This window comes from Mus caroli, unplaced genomic scaffold (genome assembly GCF_978045245.1).
Source record: "Mus caroli unplaced genomic scaffold, Mus_caroli_1 scaffold_19, whole genome shotgun sequence".
Lineage (NCBI taxonomy): Eukaryota > Metazoa > Chordata > Mammalia > Rodentia > Muridae > Mus > Mus caroli.
This window is the reverse complement of record NW_028227274.1, coordinates 40,256,565-40,280,217: the sequence shown is the minus strand read 5'-3', so window position 1 is coordinate 40,280,217 and position 23,653 is coordinate 40,256,565. Positions and strand designations below refer to the sequence as shown.

Below are 23,653 nucleotides of genomic sequence, written 5' to 3'. Positions count from 1 at the left end.
TGTGTCTTGGGTACTGTTGAGCAAATGAAGGCAGAATATTGCTGGAAATGCCAAAGGAAAAACGTAGTAGGCTTGGAGGCTGGAGAGAGGTGTGTTTCTCATGGGTTACTATAGAACATTCGTCAAACCCAGTCTGACCAATAAGCCTGAGCCCAGTTGGTCCACTATACATCTCCATGCCAGTCCATCCCATGTTCTAAAAAGACAAGAGATGACTTTATTTCCCAGTATGTCCTAAACCCTGCTGCTGTAGCCAAAAATCATTTCAACTAAAGGCAAGAGATCTCGGCACCACGATGCACTGAAAGACGGACTGATCTTTCCTTTCTTATCCTTCCTTACCATACGCTAATCTCCGAGAGAAGCTGAAAGGACTCTGGGACCCTAAAGCCTCCGTGAGACACCCAGCTCTACATGGAAGATACCACTAGGACTGCCAATACTGAAGTGGACTGGACCAGCTTGTACCAAGTCCCCTCTGCTACTTAAATTTCACACATGGCCTTTGAAAACATAGTCAAACAACCATGTAGGACGTAACTGCCCAGGAAAGTCAAGGAGAAACTACTAGACGCTCACCTTTCAACTCCTAATTGTGGGGGAAACATTTCCATCCTCTCTTTTCCCCCAAGAATTGCAGTTACTTTTTGGACTTGGAAGCAATACTATTTTCTACCCACCAGAAACATCTATTTTTTTTTTTCTTAGAAGCCTAGTGGCAGTTCACAGCCTCAGTTAAGGACTTGTCCCCCACCCCACCCCACCCCCCCTTTTTTTGGAACTTCAAATACTTTCTAAATCGTTTTAGCTGCAGCATTCATTGTATGTATATAATTAACTCACGGGTCCCCAGGGCCTATCTGGCTAAACTCTCGGAGCTTAACTGAGCAAGACATTTGCTGATGTCTCTTCCTATAGTGGCACCCATAGAAATGAACACTACTTCACAAGGAAAGTTCTTCTCCAAATTGCTCGTCTGGTGGTTTGGATGGCTCCATTGAATTATTTTGTGTTTTATAACAGGGATCGCATCATATTCTTTCAAATGTAGTATTTGCAACTTGGGGAAATGTGGACTGGAAAGTGGACCCTACCTTTCCTCTGATGCCACCCCCACCCCCGACACGCACACCTTTTGTGCCATTTTGTGCCTTTATAGTCCATCTGGATCATAGTGGTTCACTTTGGTCCCAGCCTCTCTTCTGCATTCACGGACTTAAAATGCTGAGGGCACACGGAAGGTATTCTGAACACCTGAGCAGAGAAGCTCCCTGTGTCTGTACAAAACAAAACGCAAAGGGCTATGGAGAGTGGGTTCCTTCTCGCTGAATATATTCATCCATAGCTCGCCCTGTGCTGCGGGCATAGACTGTGCTCTGCCTGTGGACACGGATGCCTCTCTCTCTCTCTCTCTCTCTCTCTCTCTCTCTCTCTCTCTCTCTCTCTCTCTCTCTCTCTCTCTCTCTCTCTCTCTCTTAGACAGGGTTTCTCTGTGTAGCCCTGGCTATCCTGGAACTCACTCTGTAGACTAGAGGCCATCTGCTTGCCTCTGCCTCCCAAGTGCTCGGATTAAAGGCGTGCGCCACCACTGCCGGGCGGTGCTGGTTTTGAACACCAGTTCCTCACAGTTAGATGTTAGCCTGCTTGGAAAGAAATCGGACATGATGGCAGTCTCAAATTTCTGGCCCCTGCTCTGCTTTCTAGTCCAAGCCTGGGGGCTAAGCTGTGAATAAAGCTCCTCTTCTAGCTCTCTCCAGCCTTGGAGCTCCTGACCTCACCCTTTAACTTCAGCAAGGGGCAGTCTACATCATATCCAGTTAACAAAGGAGACCTAGATGCCGACTTCTACCCAAAGGAAACTACTTCTAAACACTGTCCTGAATGAAGAAGTGCAGGCAGGTGTCAGGAGCAAAGCAGTGAGCTAAGGGCCTCCATGCACAAGCCAGCCCCTGCCCTTGGCTGTATGGCACCAGAGGGGAAAGATTGGAACAGCTCATCCACGCCTTTTTTTTTTTCAGTGAACCAGCAATCTACCATTCGTTGTCCAGGTGTCCTTGGCTGCCTCTTGCACCCCTCTGCAGCAGAGAGCAGCCACAGCCTCTGCCTGGACTCCCACTGCTGCTGGGGAAGAGTCCCGGGGCTGCTGACGCGGTTGGGAGGAGCCTCGCCTTTAATGCGCCAGCCGCCTCCAGCCTCCTGCAGCAGGAGCAGCAGCACCAGCAGCAGCTGCGAGTGCGCCCCTGTGGGTGTGAGGGTGAGAGCGCTGGCGCTGGCCGCAGCGCCCAGCCTAGCTCCCCGCCAGCTTTCCTAGCCCCCGCCTACGGGAGCCGCCCTCTCGTGGGACCAGCACCCTCATCTCAGCTGGGCAAGCCTGAATCCTGCCCCTGCCATCTCGCCACTGCAGTGTGGGTCCGGAAAGGCACCATTTTGTCGCGGCTGCCCGCTCTCCCAGGGGGAGGAAGGCTCTTATTTTTTGCATTTTGGAGCCGCTGCCTGCCAAGGGGAACCTGTTGGGCATCTCCCCAGCTCTACTTGGGAACGTCTCCTGGGCGGTCAGGCAGGACCAGACCTCTCGTGGGGGACACAGAGCTTCCTGGTACCCGGAGGCAGAGGAGGCAGGCGCAGCATCCTCGTTGGGAATTGGAGCTGAAGTGAGCGCACCGTGCGGGAGGAGCCACCGCATCCGCGGAGAACCGAGTGGAGGAGGTGACAGCTCCATTGCCGGGTTTTTATTTTCTTCTCTCTCCGCCTCCCCGTCTCCTCCTCAGGCTCGGACCATGGTGCAGTCCCACTGGCTCCCCTGCCCCCCTCTCCTGTGAGACTGGCTGCGGGGTGGGATCATGGATACTTGTCTGCCGGCTTCTGGTTCCCACGCAAGTAAGCCTGCTGTCAATGGAGGAGGACATTGATACCCGCAAAATCAACAACAGTTTCCTGCGCGACCACAGCTATGCAACCGAAGGTAATGCCAGCTCGGCCGCATTCCGCCGCTGGGGTCGGGTGCAAGTTGCGGATAGCCCTGCTTCATCAGTGGCCAGGCGCCTAGTGGCAGAGACTACTCTAGGCTCTGGGGCTGGAGCACTGGGCGGGGGCTGAGGCTAGTCTCTTGCTCAAGCCGCCAGACGGGTTAGGGGTAAGGCAAATCCATCCGGGCTGGGCTCGGTGACTAGAACCCCATGTTCAGCAGCAGGTGGACCAGGTACCCCCGGGAGTTAAAATGGCCTTTAGGGATGAGGCTTTTCAGGGTGCGGCTCCCAGGCAGACAGATGATCCCAAGGAAGCAGATGACACCTTCTTGTCCCAAGACGCTTATAAGAATCTTGGACTGAGATGAGAAGGGAGGGGCCCAGGGAGAACATGGTCCACCCCTCTCTGGGTACAGTGATGCTGAGGCTCTCGGTGACTGCAGCAAGAGTACAGCTTCATTTCTTGCCCATTCATTTCTCCGGCTCACTGGTTTACCTGCTCAGACAATCAACCCCCCTCCCCTAAAGGCCTTTCAGCAAAAGTAGGGGAGCCTTCTCCCCTTGAAAAAACATTAGCCAGAAATTTTTAAAAAGGTAGCTGGGGAATCATGATTCGCGGCGAGCGAATGAGGCTGACACGTGGGGCGAGCAGCGGGATCTGGATCCGTGGGGCCTTTAAAAATCACCATTATGAATTCTGCAGCAGTACTTTCTGCTGAATCAACAGCCAGCAGAAAGCAGGAGGGTTCAGCAAGCTGAGCTTTGCCAAGAGGTGAAATTGTGTTCCCTCACTCTCTGGCTTGCTGGCTCTCTCTCCTTTCAGCCTGCTCGCTCTGACATCAGCCTAAATGCTGGGCAGGCAGGCAAACAGGGAAAGTCAGCAGGTGGACTGCATCCTGCTCTTTGTGTACGAACTGAGTAAAGACGGTTTAGTTTTATTTGAATGACAAAACTTTTGCATTCGAGCTTCATTTTCTACCTGTGGGTGTTGATTTTTGACAACTAATACGAAGTATTGGAATCCCTGTGGCAATGTCCATGTGAGAAAATGCGTGCAAAAGTGCTTAGGGAAAATGTAGCAAGGCATATTAGCCTGTGACCCTTCTAGAATGCTAAAATTTCAATAATATTGGGTCACATCAGAAGAATGCACTGGATCAAGTAAGGGTGTGAGCTCTGAGGGAAATAGAAAAACTCATATATGGAGGGGAGGGTAATGGTAGCACCTTCTGCAAAGATCTCTGGAAATTTTAGACAGAAGAATTCTAAGTGCTGTTGAAAATACTTTTGCTATTCATCACCATGTCTGGGGACCAGCAAGCCCAATGTGTCTGTGGTACTCAGACACACTGTAAGCTGGAAACCTTGGAGATGATTTTTTTTAAAGATGGACCACCCATCTCTGTCCCATGTTGAATAGCATTCTTGCTGATTCTTAAAAATCTTTCCACAGCTGTGATGTGATTATAAGTCTTTGTGCTTTGTGACTGAGCATGACCAGGTAGCAATGACATCCAGTCATGCCATCTACCAGAGAGGTCAGTCTTGAATCTGTGAGCTTTGTGGTGGGTAGGAAGCTTTGTATTTGTGACTACAAAGAAAGAAGGTTCCCCCTGGTGTTTTCTTCTGTTACATTATGCAAGAAGGGGAAACCTAACAAACCAAGAAGGTGACTACCTTGAAGCCAGGTGTATAAGAATGGTACTTGCAGGAGGAAGAAGTTTAAGATGGCATCCTTTATTGTTTCCAAGGTCCTGGATGCTACCTGTGTACCTATTCAGTGGCATTTTTATACATTCCAATTATGGGTGGAATATTTAACAATGAAGCAAGGGTTTTTAATCAAAGAGCTTTAAATGTTTTCTGATATATACAAATCAATCTATTAAACCCCTGTATATGGTCTTAGTGAAGGCATGGGAAGAGTGGGAAATGGAACAGAGCAAGAAGTTCTCTAATAGTCTCGGTCTGTGCATTTCATGGAGTATCCATTTCGTCAAGTCACACAGTATGGAAAGAGCCTTCTGATGGACCAGCCTGCTCAGGCAGAGCACCAAACCCAATTGGACAGAATTCTCCTCCCGAAAAGTTGGTGGGTTTTTTGTTTGGTTGGTTGGTTTTTGGCTTTTTTTTTTCCTCCCTTGCCGATTTAAACTCACTCACTGATGGATTCTGGGTTCTTTCACAGACTTACTTTTCTGTTTCCTTCATCATCTCTACCTTTATGCTTCGACCTGCTCAAACGTAGCAAGCCATCATCCGTTAACTCTCCTTGTTTTCTCTGATGGTTCTTTCACTCTTTGCTCTCTGATCCTGCTACACTGCAGCATTATACTGAAAGCTGAAAGGGGTTTGCAGTGTAGTTACTGTGAAGGAATTTAAACTTAATTTGCATTGTAAGTGGTAGCTGCAGGCAGGTTTATCTAGCTTAGAGCAATGTAAATGCTGTGATGTGTGTGTGTGTGTGTGTGTGTGTGTGTGTGTGTGTGTGTGTCTCCCTCCCTCCCTCTCTCCCTGCCTCCCTCCCTCTCTCCCTGCCTCCCTCCCTCTCTCCCTGCCTCCCTCCCTCTCTCCCTCCCTCCCTTGATGTGGGCCATCACAGTCACTGCCCTCTTCTGCCTTTTCCTACCTTTCTTCCATCATAGGTATGTTCTATTCCAACCTCTCCTCTGAGTTTCTACGTGCATTTCCTGGTACCCAGAGTGAGATGCTAACCAAAGCCCCTGAGGCCTAAAGACTAGTTATGAGGTTAGCCCTTTAGGAACATCTAATCTTTGAGCTAGAAACTGCCTGAAGCTTGTGTGCTTTCTTTTTGAAAATTCTGTGTGCTGCCTCCTCTGACTAGAAAGATGACAATGGTTTCCTTGGGTGTATGAGCTGAGCTTCTGTCTGGAGTAGAATTTTCAGAAGTAATTTTTAAATGTGCACATGGGTGATATGTAAGGAAAGATGGAGTTGGGGTGACAAGCATAAAGTCAACGTGGGGCTCAAGGTTCCCTAACCAAAGGTTCATCTCATGGATCTCCCAGACCTAAATGTGAATTTCTTTCTGCATTTTAGGCATTTACTGGAATATTCCAAACAGCTGCCTTCATTACAGCAGTTTGTGGATTTTCTAGATTAATCTTGTACACTTCCAAATGGGGTCACAGAATAGTGCCATAAATGGCATGTTTTAAAATAACTTTGCTGTCCTCAGTCTTCTTGGCTGTAATATGGGAGTCACGTTAGAACCTATGCCACAGGTTAAAAAAAAAAGTATTTGATATAGAGAAAGCATTCAGGGTATTGCCTACCACAAATCAGTCCCAATCTACTGTAACTGTTGGTATTCAACTGTGTTTGCATATCAAAACATTCTCTCTTGCTTTAGGCTGTATATTGATTTGGGCTGAGTTTGAGGAGAAGGGTTACTAGGGATATGGTAAAAGCCACCACTCTTCTCTTGACTGGTCCTGTAGCCAGAAAACCTGTCATTTAGCAATTTTCTTAATTACTGGTTAATTGCTGGTTATATCTTGGCATTGATAAGCTCCATTTTACCCCTAGAAGCCTTAAGAAAAACTGTCTTCTTTTTCTACATCATTAAAAAAGAAGAAGAAGAAGAAAAGAAAAAGAAATGGGTTAACAGCTTAATGTGGTTCTTTCCAGTGACTGGTTTATTCTGCCTTTAATCTTTTTAGAAATATCACCCGGATTTCTGCAGATGAGAACAATAGTGTTTAAATACATAAATCGCCTCTGACTTTATTAGGTGCCCAACCTATCAGGGATGATTAATTTAGCAAGTCAATATGTAGGGCCTACATGTAGTGGAACATGGGTCTGATCTAGATTGGGACCCAAGCATAGATTATCATCTGGCAGTTTGAGAACTCAGTGATGAGATCTACATTAGCAAGAGCTGAAGGTGTTTTAAGCTGAAGAGGCAATAGGTCCAGGAACCCAGCGATTCAATATCACCTGACAGATTCAAGAAATGGAGGCATGCCTATAGCTAGACTATATGGGAAGAGTATTTTTTAAAAGTGAGGGTGGAGTCTGTAGTTAATTGGGAATACACCAAAACCAAGAATGATTAATGGGAGAAGAGTGGGTAAATGGATAGCAAGATGATAAAGTGTGTGTAAAGCATTAATGATAAAACTCAAGTGGGTCCACAGATAGTTACTGGAAAGCAGTTTTGTTCATTTCCTGTTTGGAAATCTTCTGAATAAAATGTTGGGTGAAAAGAGACTGAAGAGATATTCAGGGGCCAGATCATGTTGAACCTCATTGCTCCAAAGGAATTTGGACTTTATCCAAAGATGGATGAGAAACCATTAAAGGATTTCTACCAAGGGGGAAATGTCAGTTTTGTTTTCTCTAAAGCTCAGTCTGGCTGCTATATAGGGTGGGGTCAGAAGGCTGAGTAGGAGCTGAATGGGAAGGAAAGCCAGCCGGGAGATAAGGAGGAGACATTGATACCCGGGTGGTGGCTGCAGTAGACTTGGGAAGTCAGATGGATTAGAGATGCGTTTTAAGGAAAGACTGCACTGGATTTATTAGATAAGAGAGTTTGGGTGTGAATGCACTAGCTGGTGCTGAAGACAACTCCCAGAGATTTGCTGTGTGAATGCATACATGGGGTCCATGCAGAAAAACAGGAAACAGACTTCAGAAGTTGATAAGTTTTAAGAGAACCATGACACATAGAGTTTTACCTTGGGACACTAAAGCAGTGGTCCTCAACATTCCTACTGCTGTGACCTTTTAATAAGACTCCTCATGTTATGGTGACCCTCGCCCATAAAATTATTTTCATTGCTATTCAAAGCTTTAATTTTTCTATTGTTATGAATTATAATGTTAATATCTGGTATGCAGGGTAACTGATAACAGGATAACCTGCCACAGGAGTCGAGACTTACAGGTTAAGAACCACTCCTCTAAAGTAAGCAGATATCTGCTCCTGGTGCTCAGAAGAAAGACCTAGACATAATTTAAAATTATATTAGGTAGTACGCACATATTAAATTTATTTGAAACTGTGTGAATAGATGAGACACCTATGAGAAGTTTATTTCGGGGCAGAATTTGAGGCAGTGGGTAGAAAGAAGTTGATCCTATTTGGAATCAAGAAATTATAGCAGAAAAAAACAGAACAAAACAAAACAACACTTCACATTGGAATGATTACTCAAAACACCAAAAGTTTCCAAATAACAGTACATTGTCATGGTGTCATGGTGTAAGCAGGGTGGTAAAATAAAAAGGATCCAATCTCAGATGTATTGAGTTTGGACATCTTTAAAGCTGCGATCCCAGAGAAATGCTGCCGCACCAAGAAACACCATCCTCCATCCCTCGTGAACTCCCGAAGGAATACTATGATGGATAAGTCTGGGCAGGTATGTGAAGATGGCTTCTAAGATGAAGATTCGATACAGAAAAGGCAGTAGGCAAATAAAAGGAGGTGATGTCCCAGACCAGACAGAGAGCTGCCTCGGAGTTCCTTCCATTGCTTTGGTATTTGTATGCAAATGGAAGATGGGCACTGTACTTCCAATGCATATGGATGAGTGTTTGAGCTCTCAGAAAAACCTGAAATGGAAGGTGGGAAGAAGCCGTTATGCCTTATGCTATTGTAAATGACCTTTCTGGGGACAAGAAATGTTCTGCAACTCAACATAATAACCAGAGTGCATTGAAATTACCAGCAAGTGTTCATTATTAGCAACCAGGTCCCGAGGGGCAATCCCAAGCCCTTTATGAGTGCTGGTCAGAAATATAGCAGTGAACCTGGGGTGAATATTATTACACCAGTCCTGTCAAAATATTGATAATGCTCAATGAAAAGAGCACAGCTATAGACTGACATCCCTAGACCCTGGCATTTGCAGTTAAGGAAAAAAAAAAAAAAACAATGGAGGGTCCAATTTAGTCACCAAGCTTAGAAAGGGTGTCATGTGTACTGACTATAATCTAGGCGTTTTCCAAGGTGTTTCTTGTGTTTACTAGTCTAATCTCCTTGTGAAAACTGGGAGAGTGGTTGCATTAATCAACTGTTATCCTCACTTCAGAATGATAAATCCCATGATACAAAGGACCAAATACATTTGTATTGCAAGCACACTTATTCCAAGCCTGGGACAATAGCTTTATATCCAACCACCCTGCTTCTTAACAGGATTTGGGGGGAGGAAATCCAAACTGAGTTCTACCTACTGGCAGATAACTACTTGATATTCGTTCAGTCAGTGTTTCTGGGTTTACTAGATCAACCCTTCCCCAACAGAGCATACCACATTTCTGGGCCCTTTTTATCTTATCACTGAGAGGGAGCTAAATTCCCTCATACAATGCCAGAGCCCATAGCTGACATACTCCCGTAGATTAGTTCCACTCTCTAATATAAAACGGAATGAAATATTTATGGAACCAAGCAGTCGAGATATGAGAACTTGCTGGAGTTTTGTAAACAGAGAATTCAGAATCTCAGTCCACCACTCAAAGACATTAACAGTGTGGTGAGTTTCTGGGCTGAGCTTAGGCAGTCCTAATGGGTACTCTAGGCACCCATTTGCAAAGACCTGTGACAACTGCTATCAGCCTGGACCACAGTGAACGATTGGCAGAGATGTTGTTTGGGATATCTTTTTGGACACAAATATGAAGGTACTTGAGGCCAAAGCTGTTCTACAGCCCACTCCCCCGACCTCCATGACAAGAAGACAGGTTCTAACTGGCTTGTCATCCTCTCCCCAGTTTCCTTCTTGCCTTTCCAATGTGGCTATAAAAAAAAAAATCTAGCTTGGATTCCTAACTCAATTCTCCAATTGAAAACGCAAAGTAGTTCTAAATAACCTAGGAACCCTCAGTTTCTTAGGCTCCAAGTTCACTAAGGAAAGAATTGAGAGTGGCACCATGGTAGGCATGTGTGAACTCCATAGAAAACTAATTTCCATTCACTGGCTTGGGAGAATGAATGAGTCATACTGGGCAATGGGAAGGGGAAGTCAAACTTCCAGAAGGAACTTTCATGGCTTATGACAACTGCAAAGAATGAAGGAGGGTGTGTGGGTACTGTGGATTGTGTGGTGTTTAGAGGTGGGCAGGTTTTGACCAGAGAACGCTCACGTTTAGGTGATGTGTGCATCATGGGGCTGCTCACTAAAATGAGTATACCTTGCCTGTTTTATTTATAGGTTGTTTTTGTCTGGCAGTTTTTATAGTCACAAAGCTCTTTTCCATGTCAGAACACTTCTTGGCCTAGGCTTCCTAATTGGCTATGCATGGAGATGTTAGGACTCCACAGTTTACCTAGAAGTTCCTTTGCGAGTGGATAGAAGGCCACCTCTGTTTTTATATGACAGATGCTGCCACAGGGTCACCTGTAAATATATATGGGTTTTGAGAAAACATTGTCTTTTCTGGTTTTATTGTCTTTAAACATGAGATAGATGCTGGTTCATATTTGTTAGTAGGATGATAAGAAGACATCGTTGGCCTGCCCCTACCCCCCATTTATTCTCTGTGCAACCTTTGATTAAATAATTAACCACAAGGACCAGGAAAAGAAGAGCACCAGGCACACCACTACCATGTATGCAGTACTGTGTCTAAAATACCCATGAACCTGGCATGTCCATAAACAAAAATGTTTGTTGGCAGTTAGAGGCTTTCTGTATGCTGTGGACCGTTGGGCCTCTAGAGACTCCTCCCATCATCCTCAGTTACATAAGTTGATGTTCACCTTATCCTAAGCAGATATTGGTTACACTATAATAGATGCAACACAAATCACATCCCAGTCTGCCTGATTCCAAATGCCTGAAAAACACTACCAAAGACCACCTCTTCTCAGTGGATGAACCATGACTTCTGACAACTGAAGGCATGATGCTGACACAGTTTTTCAAAATACTCTTATTCAACACAGAACAAAGGGTCCTGTTTTTATCAAGAATTTGAAAGTGAATAAAAAAAAAAGTTGAAAGGCAATTTACTGGTATGGGATGTACAGCAGAAGCCCTGGGTAGGATTCCCAAGCCAGCCTGAGTAATTAGTCACTTTTAGTCTCTGAGCTTCCATTCCCTAATCTGTTAGAGATGGGGGAGGGAATGGACAATCTGTAGTTTTATTGGCTGTAAAGGTCTGCATTGAATCTCTGTCTGCGTTCATGATCACCTGGTTATGTTCAGACACTGTGCTCAGGGAGTGGTAGAGAGGACAGGGGCATAAGTTCTAAACAGCTCCAGAATTCCAGGTCTGCCTGTGCTTACTGAGGTGTCCGATCATTCCTCTGGCAGGAAGACTCTGATGCATCCAGGAGGTAGAGCCAGAAAGGGAAATGTCTCTTTGCCAAAAGCTGCTGCAGATGGAGGAGCCAGTCTGTCTGGGCAGCCCATGACTTTGAGAGGAGCCATTTGGCAAAGTTGTTGGCAGGAACTGCCTTGCAGCATGGGTGCTGGAGACAGCCCTGGGCTGGAGTGAATCTGGGATGCAGCAAAGGTGGCTGGTGGGACAAATAACCATCTGGTGAGCAGGGTGCTGCTCATCTTGCTTCACTGACAGGAAAGTGCAGGTGCCAATCAGGGAGGCTGAACTCTCCATGACAGGATCTGACAGGCACAATAGACTCTCTTCTCTGCACCAAAGACTCCACAGAGGGTTATAAATCCCCTGTGCCCTTTCAGAAAGCAGGGAGGCCACAATATATATCCTCTACAGTCACAATGTAGAGAGCAATATCTCCTAATGCAAAACTAAACAGAGCTATGTATTGCCAAGAATAGTGCAGGCTGTGCTGTGAGTGGTGTGTGTGTGTGTGTGTGTGTGTGTGTGTGTGTGTCTGTGTGTGTGTGTGTGTCTCTGTGGGTATGAGAGAGGGGGGGTCTGCTGAAGTTTCCTTATTCTGGTTTCAAGATATCTTCCCATCTATTTGAGCAGATAACACTCTGCCCTTCTACAGATGTAATTAACTACACATGCCAGGCTGTGTATAGCTACCACGTTTGCCTCTATATCGTCAAAAGGTGACATGGGTGACTCTTTGATTTTGTATCTTTGCCAAGTCTTTTCTAATTACAAAAACATGGCAGGGAACAAGGCAATATTATATATATATATATATATATATATATATATATATATATATATATATATCAGACATACAAAAGAATTCCTCTTACCCCTTGTGTGACACAGAATTGAGAAAATTCAAAAGCTACATCACCAATAATGACAAGCATTCCCTTTTAAGAAGAACATTCATTAATTTCAGTGAAAAATATAATGCAGACTTGTATGAATCTCACTTCTGGGTTTGTATTTTCTTTCACACCCCAGACACATGATAGCAAAGACCACAGGTGATTTTATTGACGTGAGCTTAAACCACCCCCCTCTCACACCCACACACAAGCATGGTGGCCTCATGAGCAACCTTCGCTGCCAGAGTTGATAATTGTCTACTACATCTAACTTCACAGTTCTTTGTCATGTTTTGAAAACATTTAACTTACCTTGATTTAAAACAAGAATTTTCTTCCTCTTTACACCAGTCTTTTTTTCATTTACCCTGAAATTTACTGAAATAGACACCAAGGAATTTGGGAGCAAACACTACTGATTCTCAATAAACTTGCAACTCAAGAAGAAAAGCCAAAGTGTGCCGACACCAGAGAGTCACCTCCTAGAGTTGCATTATTACAAGTCAGGATCCTGACCTACTTTTGAAGAAGTTTCAAAATTAAATTTTGTGTTAGTGTATAAAATAATGTATATTTTATATGTATGTATATTATATTATTTTATATGTATGTATGTTTTATATGTGTATATGTATATACATATATATGCATATATTCTAGTCCTTGTCAGAAAAAGATCACCGACTGCTATTATAGAACACCTACATACTTGTAAGAAATTAATACTATGCAACATTTTCATCCTATTAAGTTATTCATAAGGAACTATAAAGTTGGAAGTATATGTCGAAAAGGTGTGTACAACAACAACAACAAAAACCCATTAAAGCATACTTAGATTTGTTCTTAAGAAAACATGATTTTGGTTTAGATATAAAAATTTCATATTTTTTCTTATGTAAAATCTAGACTAAACTATCTACATATTTAAATTACAGGAATTACATTATACATTAAATATCCACAATACAGGAAGGCAGAAGAGAAATTATTTGGAGGAGGGAATGAGAAAAGACACAGGAGCAAAAATGTGCAAGACATACGGATAAATATTTGTAGAAATGGAATAATGGAATCCATTATATGGTACACCAGCACAAATGGGTCAGGATCCTGCCTTGTAATAAAGTGACTCTAGGAGGCGACTTTCTGGTGTAGGCACACTGGCTTTTCTTCTTGAGTTGTGTGCATATTGAGAATCAGTTGTGTTTGTCCCCAAATCTCTTGATGTCTATTCCAGTACATATCAGGGTAAATGAAAGAAGAATGGGGTAAAGAGGAAGAAAATGCTTGTTTCAAATGGAGGTTAGCTGAATGTTTTCAAAAGGTGTATGTGAGTGAGTGTGTGTGTGTGTGTGTGTGTGTGTGTGTGTGTGTGTGTGTGTTTTCATGTATGTGTGTGTGTTTTCTCTATCCCAACAACTCAACTCTTACACTGTAGTTTGTGGCAATGGGTGTGTTCTAGTAAGACTAATGCTGTACAGAAAAGCACTGGTAAGAGAGATCCAAGTACATACATGCTAGAGTGTTCAGTATGGAAAGAAAAGTCAAAAGAAAAGCAATTTTACCATTAGCTTCAGATTAATTACCATCAATAATTCTATATTTATTTCCTTTCAGTTATTCTCATATTCTCTCTCTCTCTCTCTCTCTCTCTCTCTCTCTCTCTCTCTCTCTCTCTCTCTCTCTCTCTCTCTCTCTTTCTCTCTCTCTCTCTCTCTCTCTCTCTCTCTCTCTCTCTCTCTCTCTGGTATATGTGTGTGTATGTTTGGAATGTAATATGATACCATATGTGGCATTGGTATTGGTCTGTTTGGACTCAATTTGGGGGTGATATTCTATAACATCCTGTGGTAGAATCATAATTTTACTACTCCGTTAATGTTACAAGTTCAAATTATGCCAATTTTTGTTATGATTGTGTGATAACAGTAAAGCTGCATCTTTAAATTATAATAAGTTTCTAAAGCACATGGTGCTAGGCTACATGACACAAGCAACCAGGTTTCCAGATGGTATCTCTAACTTGCCTTCTAAGATAGCTGTCCCCATGAATTCTTTGCAACCTCTGTGATCCACTCCCAACTCTGATCTGGCTACAGTTTGCCTCAGCTTTTCCTTCCCACGGATTTTTAAGGTTTTTACACTCATCTCAGGGAAGTTATAGAGGATGAGAGTAAGAAAAAGGTTGTAAACATGCAATCACTGATTTTTAACCCAGTCCCTTTGGACACATTTCTCCTGGAGCGCTGGTCCTTTTACCCTTTCCAAGCAAAGAGGCAGGCTCAGTGCTAAACCATTAAGTGCACGGGTGAGCAGCTTGTTCCCCGGGATGCAGTTGCCCACTTATGTTAAATAAAATTACGTTCATGGTTCCCTGGAATCATTTGTACATGAGTATATAGAACCTGGTGACCCAGAAATGTTAATTTTCCTCAAACTGGTAAGTAGGTAACTTCAAAGAATTATTGACCCAGTGTGACAAGCACTGTGGTTGTTTAATGAGCTAACCTCTCTTGGGGCACAAATTTGACATTCCTAAAAGCTGTGGCTTTTTTTTTTTTTTTTTTTTGGTTTTTCGAGACAGGGTTTCTCTGTATAGCCCTGGCTGTCCTGGAACTCACTTTGTAGACCAGGCTGGCCTCGAACTCAGAAATCCGCCTGCCTCTGCCTCCCAAGTGCTGGGATTAAAGGCGTGCGCCACCACGCCCGGCTAAGCTGTGGCTTTTAATTTTTCTGGTTATATGATGAACATATAGCTGAATGTAATTTAAACTCAGACAAACTTGAGAAAGAGAAATTTTATCATTGTTTTGAGACTTTCAAATCCTGCTAGTTTTTCCCAAAAATGGACACTGTAATTTGGTGAAAATTACAAATAGCAAAAATCAGATTCATTTGATATATATGAATAAATTATCATGACTGCTATATTTGAGTGATTTTGAGTCCATTTTCAAAGCCTGCTAGATCTCTACATTTGGGCTGTCCTTGGTTTTTATAATTGAAAGTCAATTGTAGGTTCTGGTACATTTGATTTGGATATTTGGGGCACTGCCTTGGAGTCTTGATGTCAGAATATCATGTTCTTTAAGGCCATTTTCTGTTAAAACAGTTTATGAAGTATCAATAGAGTATATGATCTACATGTTCAATTCGTAAATTTAAAAATGTGTGGGTGGATGAATAGACAGATGCAAGGATGCATAGATGGATTAATAAATGGATGGATAGATCGATGGACAAATAGTTGTTTGAGTAAATTAATAGGTATGGGGTGAATAGGAAAGCCAAGGCTTCCTTAGAAATCATGAATGTTAAGGCATCTTCTAGGAACAATGAGTTTCAATGGAGATTTGTCAATATAGTATTAAAATCACCCTTTCATAACATTAGATCTAAGATCACCACCCTCCTCCATCTTGAAGGCAGGGAGGGATTAAGTCTGCACAGGTGTGATGACATGCTTCTGGGAATTCCCCAATGATGCTAGTTTAAAAGTAAAACTGTGACTTGGTTAGGGAGGAGTGTTCCCCTATGGGGAGCACTCTCCTAGGCTTATAGGATGGCATCTAACATCCCTATCTCCTGTCCCTGTGCCAGAGAAGAAAACAGTGCAGAGGGCTCAGTGGAACCTGAACTCTGGACTGGGGGTAAGGGTGGGGACACAAAAGCAGTCTGGTTGTCACATTGAGTCTCTGCTGCCAACATGCTTAGTCAGTGCGAGAGCTGCCTCGGCACAATGTGAAATGGAAATTTTCTGATCAGATATTTTCCCATAAGTCTTAGAAACTTGGGTTTGAGCCCGCTGTGCAAACCAGGACCTTTTCTTTTTCCAGTAATTCGACAAGCAGTATGCCTTTAAGTTCCTCACAGGGATCATTTTGATCTAGACACTGGCACATGTTGAAAAAGCAAAACATTTTTTTTTTGTCTTTTGTTTGCCCTTTGAGAAGGTTAGTCAGCTCACAGTTCCCCCCTGTGCTTATGAATGTTAATGTTCCCTGTCTACTCATCTTCGCTGTGTGAATCCATCCATCGTCAAACTACCTAAGATGGCTTAGGCTGGGTCCCACTTCTCTGCCTCTCTGTGTACTGCCTCACTTCCTGGTACTCACAAGCTCTGTACCTAACCCTCAGTTTCTCATCAAAGTCTTTATATAACCCTGAATTCCCTAAGATGTTTGATAATCACAATTTGATAAGGCATCGATATTCTTCCTGCTTCACAAATGTGGAAGCTGAGGTCCAATTTCAGCCAGCCATAGGAAAGGCAGATTCTGTACATTCTCTCCCTGATAAGATAGACTTTTCTGGAAGTCAGTGATTTCACTTTAGCTATTTAGTTTCCTTCATCAAGGACAAAGTGGGCATGCATGCAGGTCCTTACAAAGGGCTTTATCAACTTGATTCCATCTGAAAAGTAGATGATTCTACTGCAGTTAGAACAGCAATTGTTTGCATGATGTTGTTAAAATTCTTTGGTGTGTGTGTGTGTGTGCGCGCGCGCATGCAGAAACAACTCATATCAACTTCCTTTCCTAAGGGTCCAGTGACAAACAGAGGTATAATTCTGTCAAGGTTCGCTCTAGAGAACCAATGAGTGTATCAGGCTTCCTTACATAGCATTGGTGAAAAAAGGTTACTCATAAGGGTGTGAGTGCCCACCCTGCCTCCACAGGCTGCCCCTAGAATTCCTTACCCAGCAGGAATGGGGCCTTCCCCCTAGTGAGTTAGGAGGATCTCCCTTCTCCTAGTCTTCCTTCCTCTACATATATATTGAATCTCCTTCTCCAGGCCACAAGCAGTTAAGGCAGAATTACATGGATAGAACAACAGTGATAGGGAGAAGCTGGATGAGGGATGGTGCTTCCTATCTCTCCATAAGGGGGCATAACCATCAACAAGTCCTGATGAGATAATCCTTTTTAAAGGGGTGAAGCTGATCTCCCCAAGAGGGCAATTGCTCGGCTCAAAGGAGAGTTACACATGTTCTTTGCATGGGAGTTGAGGCTTGTAGTTTCCTGTAAAAATGTTGAGTTCAGGCCCTCTTATCCCAGCTAAAGTTTAAAGACATGGGGAAGCTATCAAATGATGCACTAAGTTTACTTCCGTAAGAACCCAGCCTCTCTTCTGGCTTGTTGCCCTTTTACAGATTGGTTTCTGTTCATTTTGTCTATCTGTTCTTGAACATTCAGCATGTATTTATTGACCATGAAGCCTCTTACATTTATGAGTCAGTATGCTATGTCATTCATAAGGAAAAATACAGAAAAATATTAATATTGGTTATGATAATCAAAATGTCCTTTTATGAAGAAAACCCCCATATTTCAAGGAAAGTTAAAGATATATATGTATGTGATTATATACATATATATATATGATTAAAAGACTATGTACACTAGGGGTTCCTCTTATATAAACATATGTGTAAATATTAGTCTATAAAAGATGACTATCAAAATATTAATGATTTCAGACTGACAAAGTGTTAAGTAATTCCTCTCCATTTTTCTGTAATGTTTGACAGTGTTAAACAACTATCCACATTGTTTATATAGTAAAAACAATAAGCTTTCGTTGTACAGACAAATAATTCGTAGAGTGCAAGCTGTATCTGGAAGGTGAACCTCTGGATATCAAAGTAGCAGATATTCACCCGAGTTCATTGGTTTACTTTAATGGTACAATAATCCCCTAAATGAAAAAAAAAATCAATTGGAACTCCTGAGCAGCAGTGACTCGCAACAATAATCTTCTCAGGCCGCTCACCTGAAGGTCTGGGTAAAAGGATTAACAGAGAGCTTGGCCTTAGGTTCGGTCCCCATTTAGTCCTTGTCTCTTGATTGAAACAAGAGATGTAAGATGATATCTCTGACATCAGATCATCTTCTCATTGTGGTCTAGTCAAGGGTTTAGATGAGTCAGTGAAAATGAATTGCAGTGATGGAAAACCCATCTGAGAGAAAAAGAAAAATGTCCTAGAGCCAGTGGGCCAGAGCCAACCCTTCTGCACATGAAAGATCTCATGGGCTTTGGGTATTGACACAGAAGGTAGCTTTAATTACCCTGAAGGAATTTCTGGCATGTTCAGTCAAAGCCAGTCTTAAAATGTTTAATCAGTGGATTAGTGACAACCGGACCTACTGGAGAGGTCTACACAAGGGGCAGCTGATAAAGAGCCATGTCCTGCAATATGACTGTTGGTAATAGAGTGAGAAGGACAGGAAAATGCCATCCACACTGGAGATGACTTGGCATTATGTTGTATGTCTGAGAAGCCTTGGTGTTCACCCTTGCTTTTGTGACACAGCAACCTCCATGTACTCTGTTCTTGACTTTCTGGAAAGTGACCTTAGCAAGGTGACCTAGAGCTGAATTTTGGGCAGTTGATCAAACAGATTTTTACCTCTACAGCTAGTAACTTCAAAGGATGTGTTTCCAATTATAGCTCCAAGGAAACCGTATGCTTAGAATAGCATGATATTTGCTTTAGTTTTTACCCACTCTTGGTGACCTACAAAATATTTTAAGAAAAGAACCAGAATAGGAAAAGTAGGCTGATGACATCACATTGCAGAGCTGTTTTAAACCATAGATAACTTGAAGTTACTAGGGAAATTGCTTCCTTGGTTTTCCTCTTTGATTTTATAGTTCTTGGATGCATCAATGGTATAGGGTGCAAAAATCAGTGAATACTATTATATATCATCTTTGCTCCATTGCTCCAAGATGAACTCCAGCTGGAATTACTCTTTTCTCTTTGCAGAAAGATGTCCTCACTAGGTCCTTTCCCTTTATCCTAATCTACATATGAAAGAAATTATGCTTCCTAATGTATACTAGCAAGGGACAATAACATGGTACTTTGAAGCCTGGATAGGAATGCATCTTTGACAAAATATGATGAAGCTCCCTGTTGAGCTCCAGAGGGTGTCTGTGCCCTGAATGTTGACTTACTAGCTTGGTATTGTTTTTACAGGAACACATCTTTGCCTATTTCATACTGCCAAACTGATCTCTGATTCTGTAAAGTCTACATGGCAGGCACTAGGGTCTTCGGGAAATAGTCTCTTTTAATCATGCAAATAACTTGTTCCACAGATGCTTTGGTTCTGATGGTATTTTCGACCTCTGGCCTTCCAGATTAGTCTGTTAGTAAATCAACTTGCCTACACTGGTGAATACAAAGTGGCCAAATGTGGTTCACTGAAGAAGTTAGAGACACTAGGGTGCCATCTGATACTTTCATAAGAGTCTCGATTTCTTTCAAACTGTTTGCAAAGCTCTTACAACAGTGAACAACAAATGAATATGGCTTTGTTTTTGCTTATTTTCTCAACTGGGAAACAAAGCCAGTGGTGTTGGTCAACCTTTCTCTGACTGTGGGCTGACTTTGTAGTAGAAACCTTGTTGAGGCTATAGACTCTGATTCTCAGAGTCAAGTTTTTCCCAGATTAAAATAATAGATAATATTTGGATTCTCGCCTAGAGGAAATCTCAGCCTAAGGGAAAAACACTCCTTTGTGCTGAATCTCTATGCAAGATGGTGGCCATCATTGTCCTTCATAGCAGATTCCTTGGGGAAAAGCAATTCTGTGCACCTTTACCCTAATTCTTCTTGGCTTGCTTGCCTTGTAATTCTCCACCACACCTTCAACAACGCTCTTCAAACATGCGATCACCTTCCCCTGTCTTTAATTCTCCCTTTTTCTCTTCACTTCTAGTGGTCACCATTCTGTCTCTCTCATACTATGAAGTCAATTTATTTTAGCTTCTATATTGAGTAAGAATTCAGACTGTTTGCCTTTCCACCCATCACTCAAATTCTTTGTTGAACCTCGGTAAGGAGATGTACCTCATTTTTAAAATCATTGTTCTCCTGCCAAATCATCACATGTTCCTAGCCAGTGATGTAAGCCTGAAAGAGCTAGACTTTTCTTGGTGATTTCTTAAAGTGTAGAGAAGCCAATGGACTTGGTTCTCCTTTGTGGTTATATATCTAACTCTCAGGTATCTGTTTTAAGCATTAAGTCAGACAAGAGATGTATCTTGAACTGTTTTCTGGAAGACTTAAATGATCACAAATATGATTCATACTGGACCATATGCACTTTTGTCCTTGTAACCCTTAGTTCTTGGTATTATTCTAAAAATATTTATTTCAGGTTGTAAGAACACAGATGACTAAGTCACTAGTCTTACATCCTAGGGCAAACTTATTGAACTTTTCTAAACCCATGTGTCTTTGTTGCTAAACAAAGATAAATAAATAAATAAATAAATAAATAAAAGATAAAAATAATCCTTAATTTTGTAAGGTTTCTGTGAGCACCATACTTGTGACACAGCATATAATAAGCCAACAGTAGTCCCTGGGACACCTTTGTAGTATTTATTATGTTATTTTATTTTCATAAATACTACATGGATTGTCTGCAAATCTTAACTACTTCTGCTGCAAGACAAAAGAAAATATAAATAAGTGGCTTTCCCACTTTAGCCTTTGAGCCAGTATCAGTTCAGGCTCGTGGGGATTTGATCCTCATTGAGTAATAAATATAATCTCTTCAGTTGTAAGAATCTAAGCTCTCAGTTGAAACTTACTCTGTCAGGAGCAATATTACCTAAGAGAACGGGTGGAGTCTGGAGTATGTAAATGCAGCTATATGTTACTAAATCCTGAAGCATCACTACCTCCCCTTGAAGCCTGGATCTCAGCCCCATATTTGTCACATGTGATCCCAAGTGAGCAGACAGTAGCACAATAATGAAGCATGAATTACCCAGATGAACTCATCTATGGGAGCAAAGGGACCACCACTTATGCCTGCTGCTCTTGACCAAAGCAGCATAGAAGCAATGAGCCAATAGTTTTAATTGCTTAACGGTTGTTCTGTGAGATTGAATATATTTAAAAAGAAAACTTAGACGTGAGACATGGCTTGACTTATGATTTTAATAATTAAGTACTATTTTCACCAAACGTACATGGAGATGATAAATTTAATGATTTTAAATTAAGGAGAGGCCCTTGGTCCTGTGAACGTTCTATGCACCAGTATAGGGGAATGCCAGGACCAGGAATGGAAGTGTGTGGGTTGAGGAGCAGGGGGATGGGGGAAGGGATAGGGGATTTTCAGAAGGAAAACTAGAAAAGGGGATAACATTTGAAATGGAAATAAAGAAAATATCTAATAAAAATTGCCAAGAAAAAGAGTGCTTTACTGATGACAGAGAGGTAGGTTGAACGGGCTAGTGAACAAGACAGATGTTTTAAATGGTTGAGTAAAGACAAGGGTTTGGGGTCTGGAGACAAATGAAGAGACAGATAGGCATCTTTCTTTGTGTTTAATTAGGAATGGACAGTCTAAATCTATAAATGATTTTTGTGAAAATAGAAAACACTAAATATAAGGGGGGAAAAACCCAGTACCTATACACTGATACTAAATATTTGGAATCCCTCTCACAACCTTGGACAGTCTCTTTTGCTTTGATCAGATGGCCTCTTTTATTTATTTCTTCAAATTGTTCATTGCAAAGGTGTTTAGCTTTAGCTTTATAGGATGCAGTTTTACTTCCTGCGAATAAAATTTAAGTGAAAACAGTTGTGTTTTGATTTAAGAAACAAGAATCATCAGAAATTCTCCTTTGAGGCAGAATTTGTAACAGAAGTTGCTATGAACACTGAGTTTATATCACAAACCAAACTGCAAGATGTGCAGGATAAAAGTGATCTTTAAGCAAAGAAAGAAGGGAAAGCCCTCAAAGGGAGAATTCAACTTAAAAACTGGCCATAAGGCAAAGAAAAGTAGAGAAACAATCTGTAGTTAAACATCTGTATGCTTGTTTATGTATATCTGTATATGTAGTATTTAATCTGTCCACGTATAGACAAACAATGAACCAGACATCGATTTCTCAAGGGAGCTATGGAATTTTAGGAAATGATTCTTTTGTCTTTGCTCTTGGCAATGTTGAGGCTCAACCACCAGTCCTTGCCTGTGGGAAATGAGTGATTTTCCTCTCAAGTCTACACTTAGCTCTCCAAAGATATTTCTTAGTGTGCCTTTTAAACTGAAGATGTAGGTTCTGAAGAGAAAGTAGTTAAGAGCACTTACTGTTTTTGCAGGGAACCTAGGTCTGGTTCCCACCACCCATTTTAGGTAGTTCCAGGGTCAGGGCATCTGATGCCCCTTTCTTGCTTCCATGTTTGTGGTAAATGCAGACAAGCAAGCACACAGACATAGATAATTTTAAAGTAAGATGGTAAGAAACTGGGACTTATCTTTAAATAATGCCTGGGTGTGCTTGTGTGATTTGGAGTTTAGTTTAGTTTTTCCCTGGTATAGGGAGTTGACATTTTCCTTTCTCATCTGTTTTAATGATGGCTCTCCAATGCCAGTTTTTCTTCCTTCATTCCAACCAACAACAACACCTTCAGTGTTGCTTTAATGAGAGGAAATGGGAAAGAGTTGGAATGAATTTTCAACTTTACCTTCCTCCACCATGGGCAAGGTGGGAGGGAGGAGGAGATAGTGGGGGGGGGAGGAGAGGGAGAGGAGAGAGATCATTCTTGGATGCCAAAGTCAAAATTCCTAAAATCACAAAGCATATCATAGAAATAGGAGTTGGCATTTTAAGAGATTTTTAGAGAAAGTCAGCAAGGGTAGATGTCTGCTGTTTCTTTGTCCTTTTCAAAATACTAAGGGGTTAGTAACTATGGAAACATTTTATATAGTTTAATGATGGAATCAATGTGACATGTACAGTGTGTGCAGTCACTAAGAAGGGCCATTTTCACAAACTCACCTATCTTTAAAAATAGAACCCAGTAGTCTTCAGTTAAGTTTGCTTGAATTTCCTCCATGAAATTATTTAACACGGGGTGTGAAACCATATATGGTTGTCTCTGATTTCCTAAAACAAGAAACCATCTTCGTTATTTATTGAATGTCAACATGAACCATGGAGTAGTTAGTAATTATTTAGTTAGTACTTGGGTGCCATTTAGTGTAGAAATCACTTTCCACATACCTTTTAGCCTGCTGGTGTGTAGTAATCACCTTATAAAGTTGGGTGTGCTTTACATGTGGAGAAAAAAAAAGTGGGGAGGTTAAACATGCACAAAATCTCCAGGGAGTAGATTAGGATCTGAAAACTCGTTAAGTTTGATTTTAGGGGATACATTTTCTACCACTACTATACCACTCACAACCGAACTCCTTCATAAGGCAGACTTAAAGACAAACGGGGGCTTCGTGTGGTAGCCACCTTTATTCCCAGTGCTCTAGAGGCAAAGGCAGGAGGAGGATCTGTATGAGTTTGAGGGCAGCCTGGTCTACATAGTGAGTTCTAGACTCAGTCTCCCTTAAGGAGAGGTATAGAAACAGCACAGAACTCTCACACCTCCCACCTCCGTGCACAGGGAGCTGGAGCTCGAGGAATTTGTTCAGAAGCTAACCCAGGCTAAGAAGTGAGCATGGC

General features: G+C 42.1%; 1 protein-coding gene across 6 annotated transcripts in view; it reads left to right on the top strand.

Moving 5' to 3' along the window:
* Positions 1-23,653, top strand: part of Ppp2r2b (protein phosphatase 2 regulatory subunit Bbeta) — a 406,697-nt gene that overhangs the window by 150,868 nt on the left and 232,176 nt on the right. For 2 of the 6 annotated variants that reach the window (XM_029471972.2, XM_029471977.2), the window contains one exon: positions 2,769-2,962. The exons of 3 other annotated variants lie outside the window; for them this stretch is intronic. In XM_029471972.2, the coding sequence (XP_029327832.1) occupies positions 2,893-2,962 (70 nt within the window). In that variant the 5' untranslated portion in view covers positions 2,769-2,892. Of the gene's footprint in view, positions 1-2,189; positions 2,652-2,768; positions 2,963-23,653 lie in introns of those variants that run through there. One more of the 6 variants, XM_021150242.3, reaches the window with a different exon arrangement.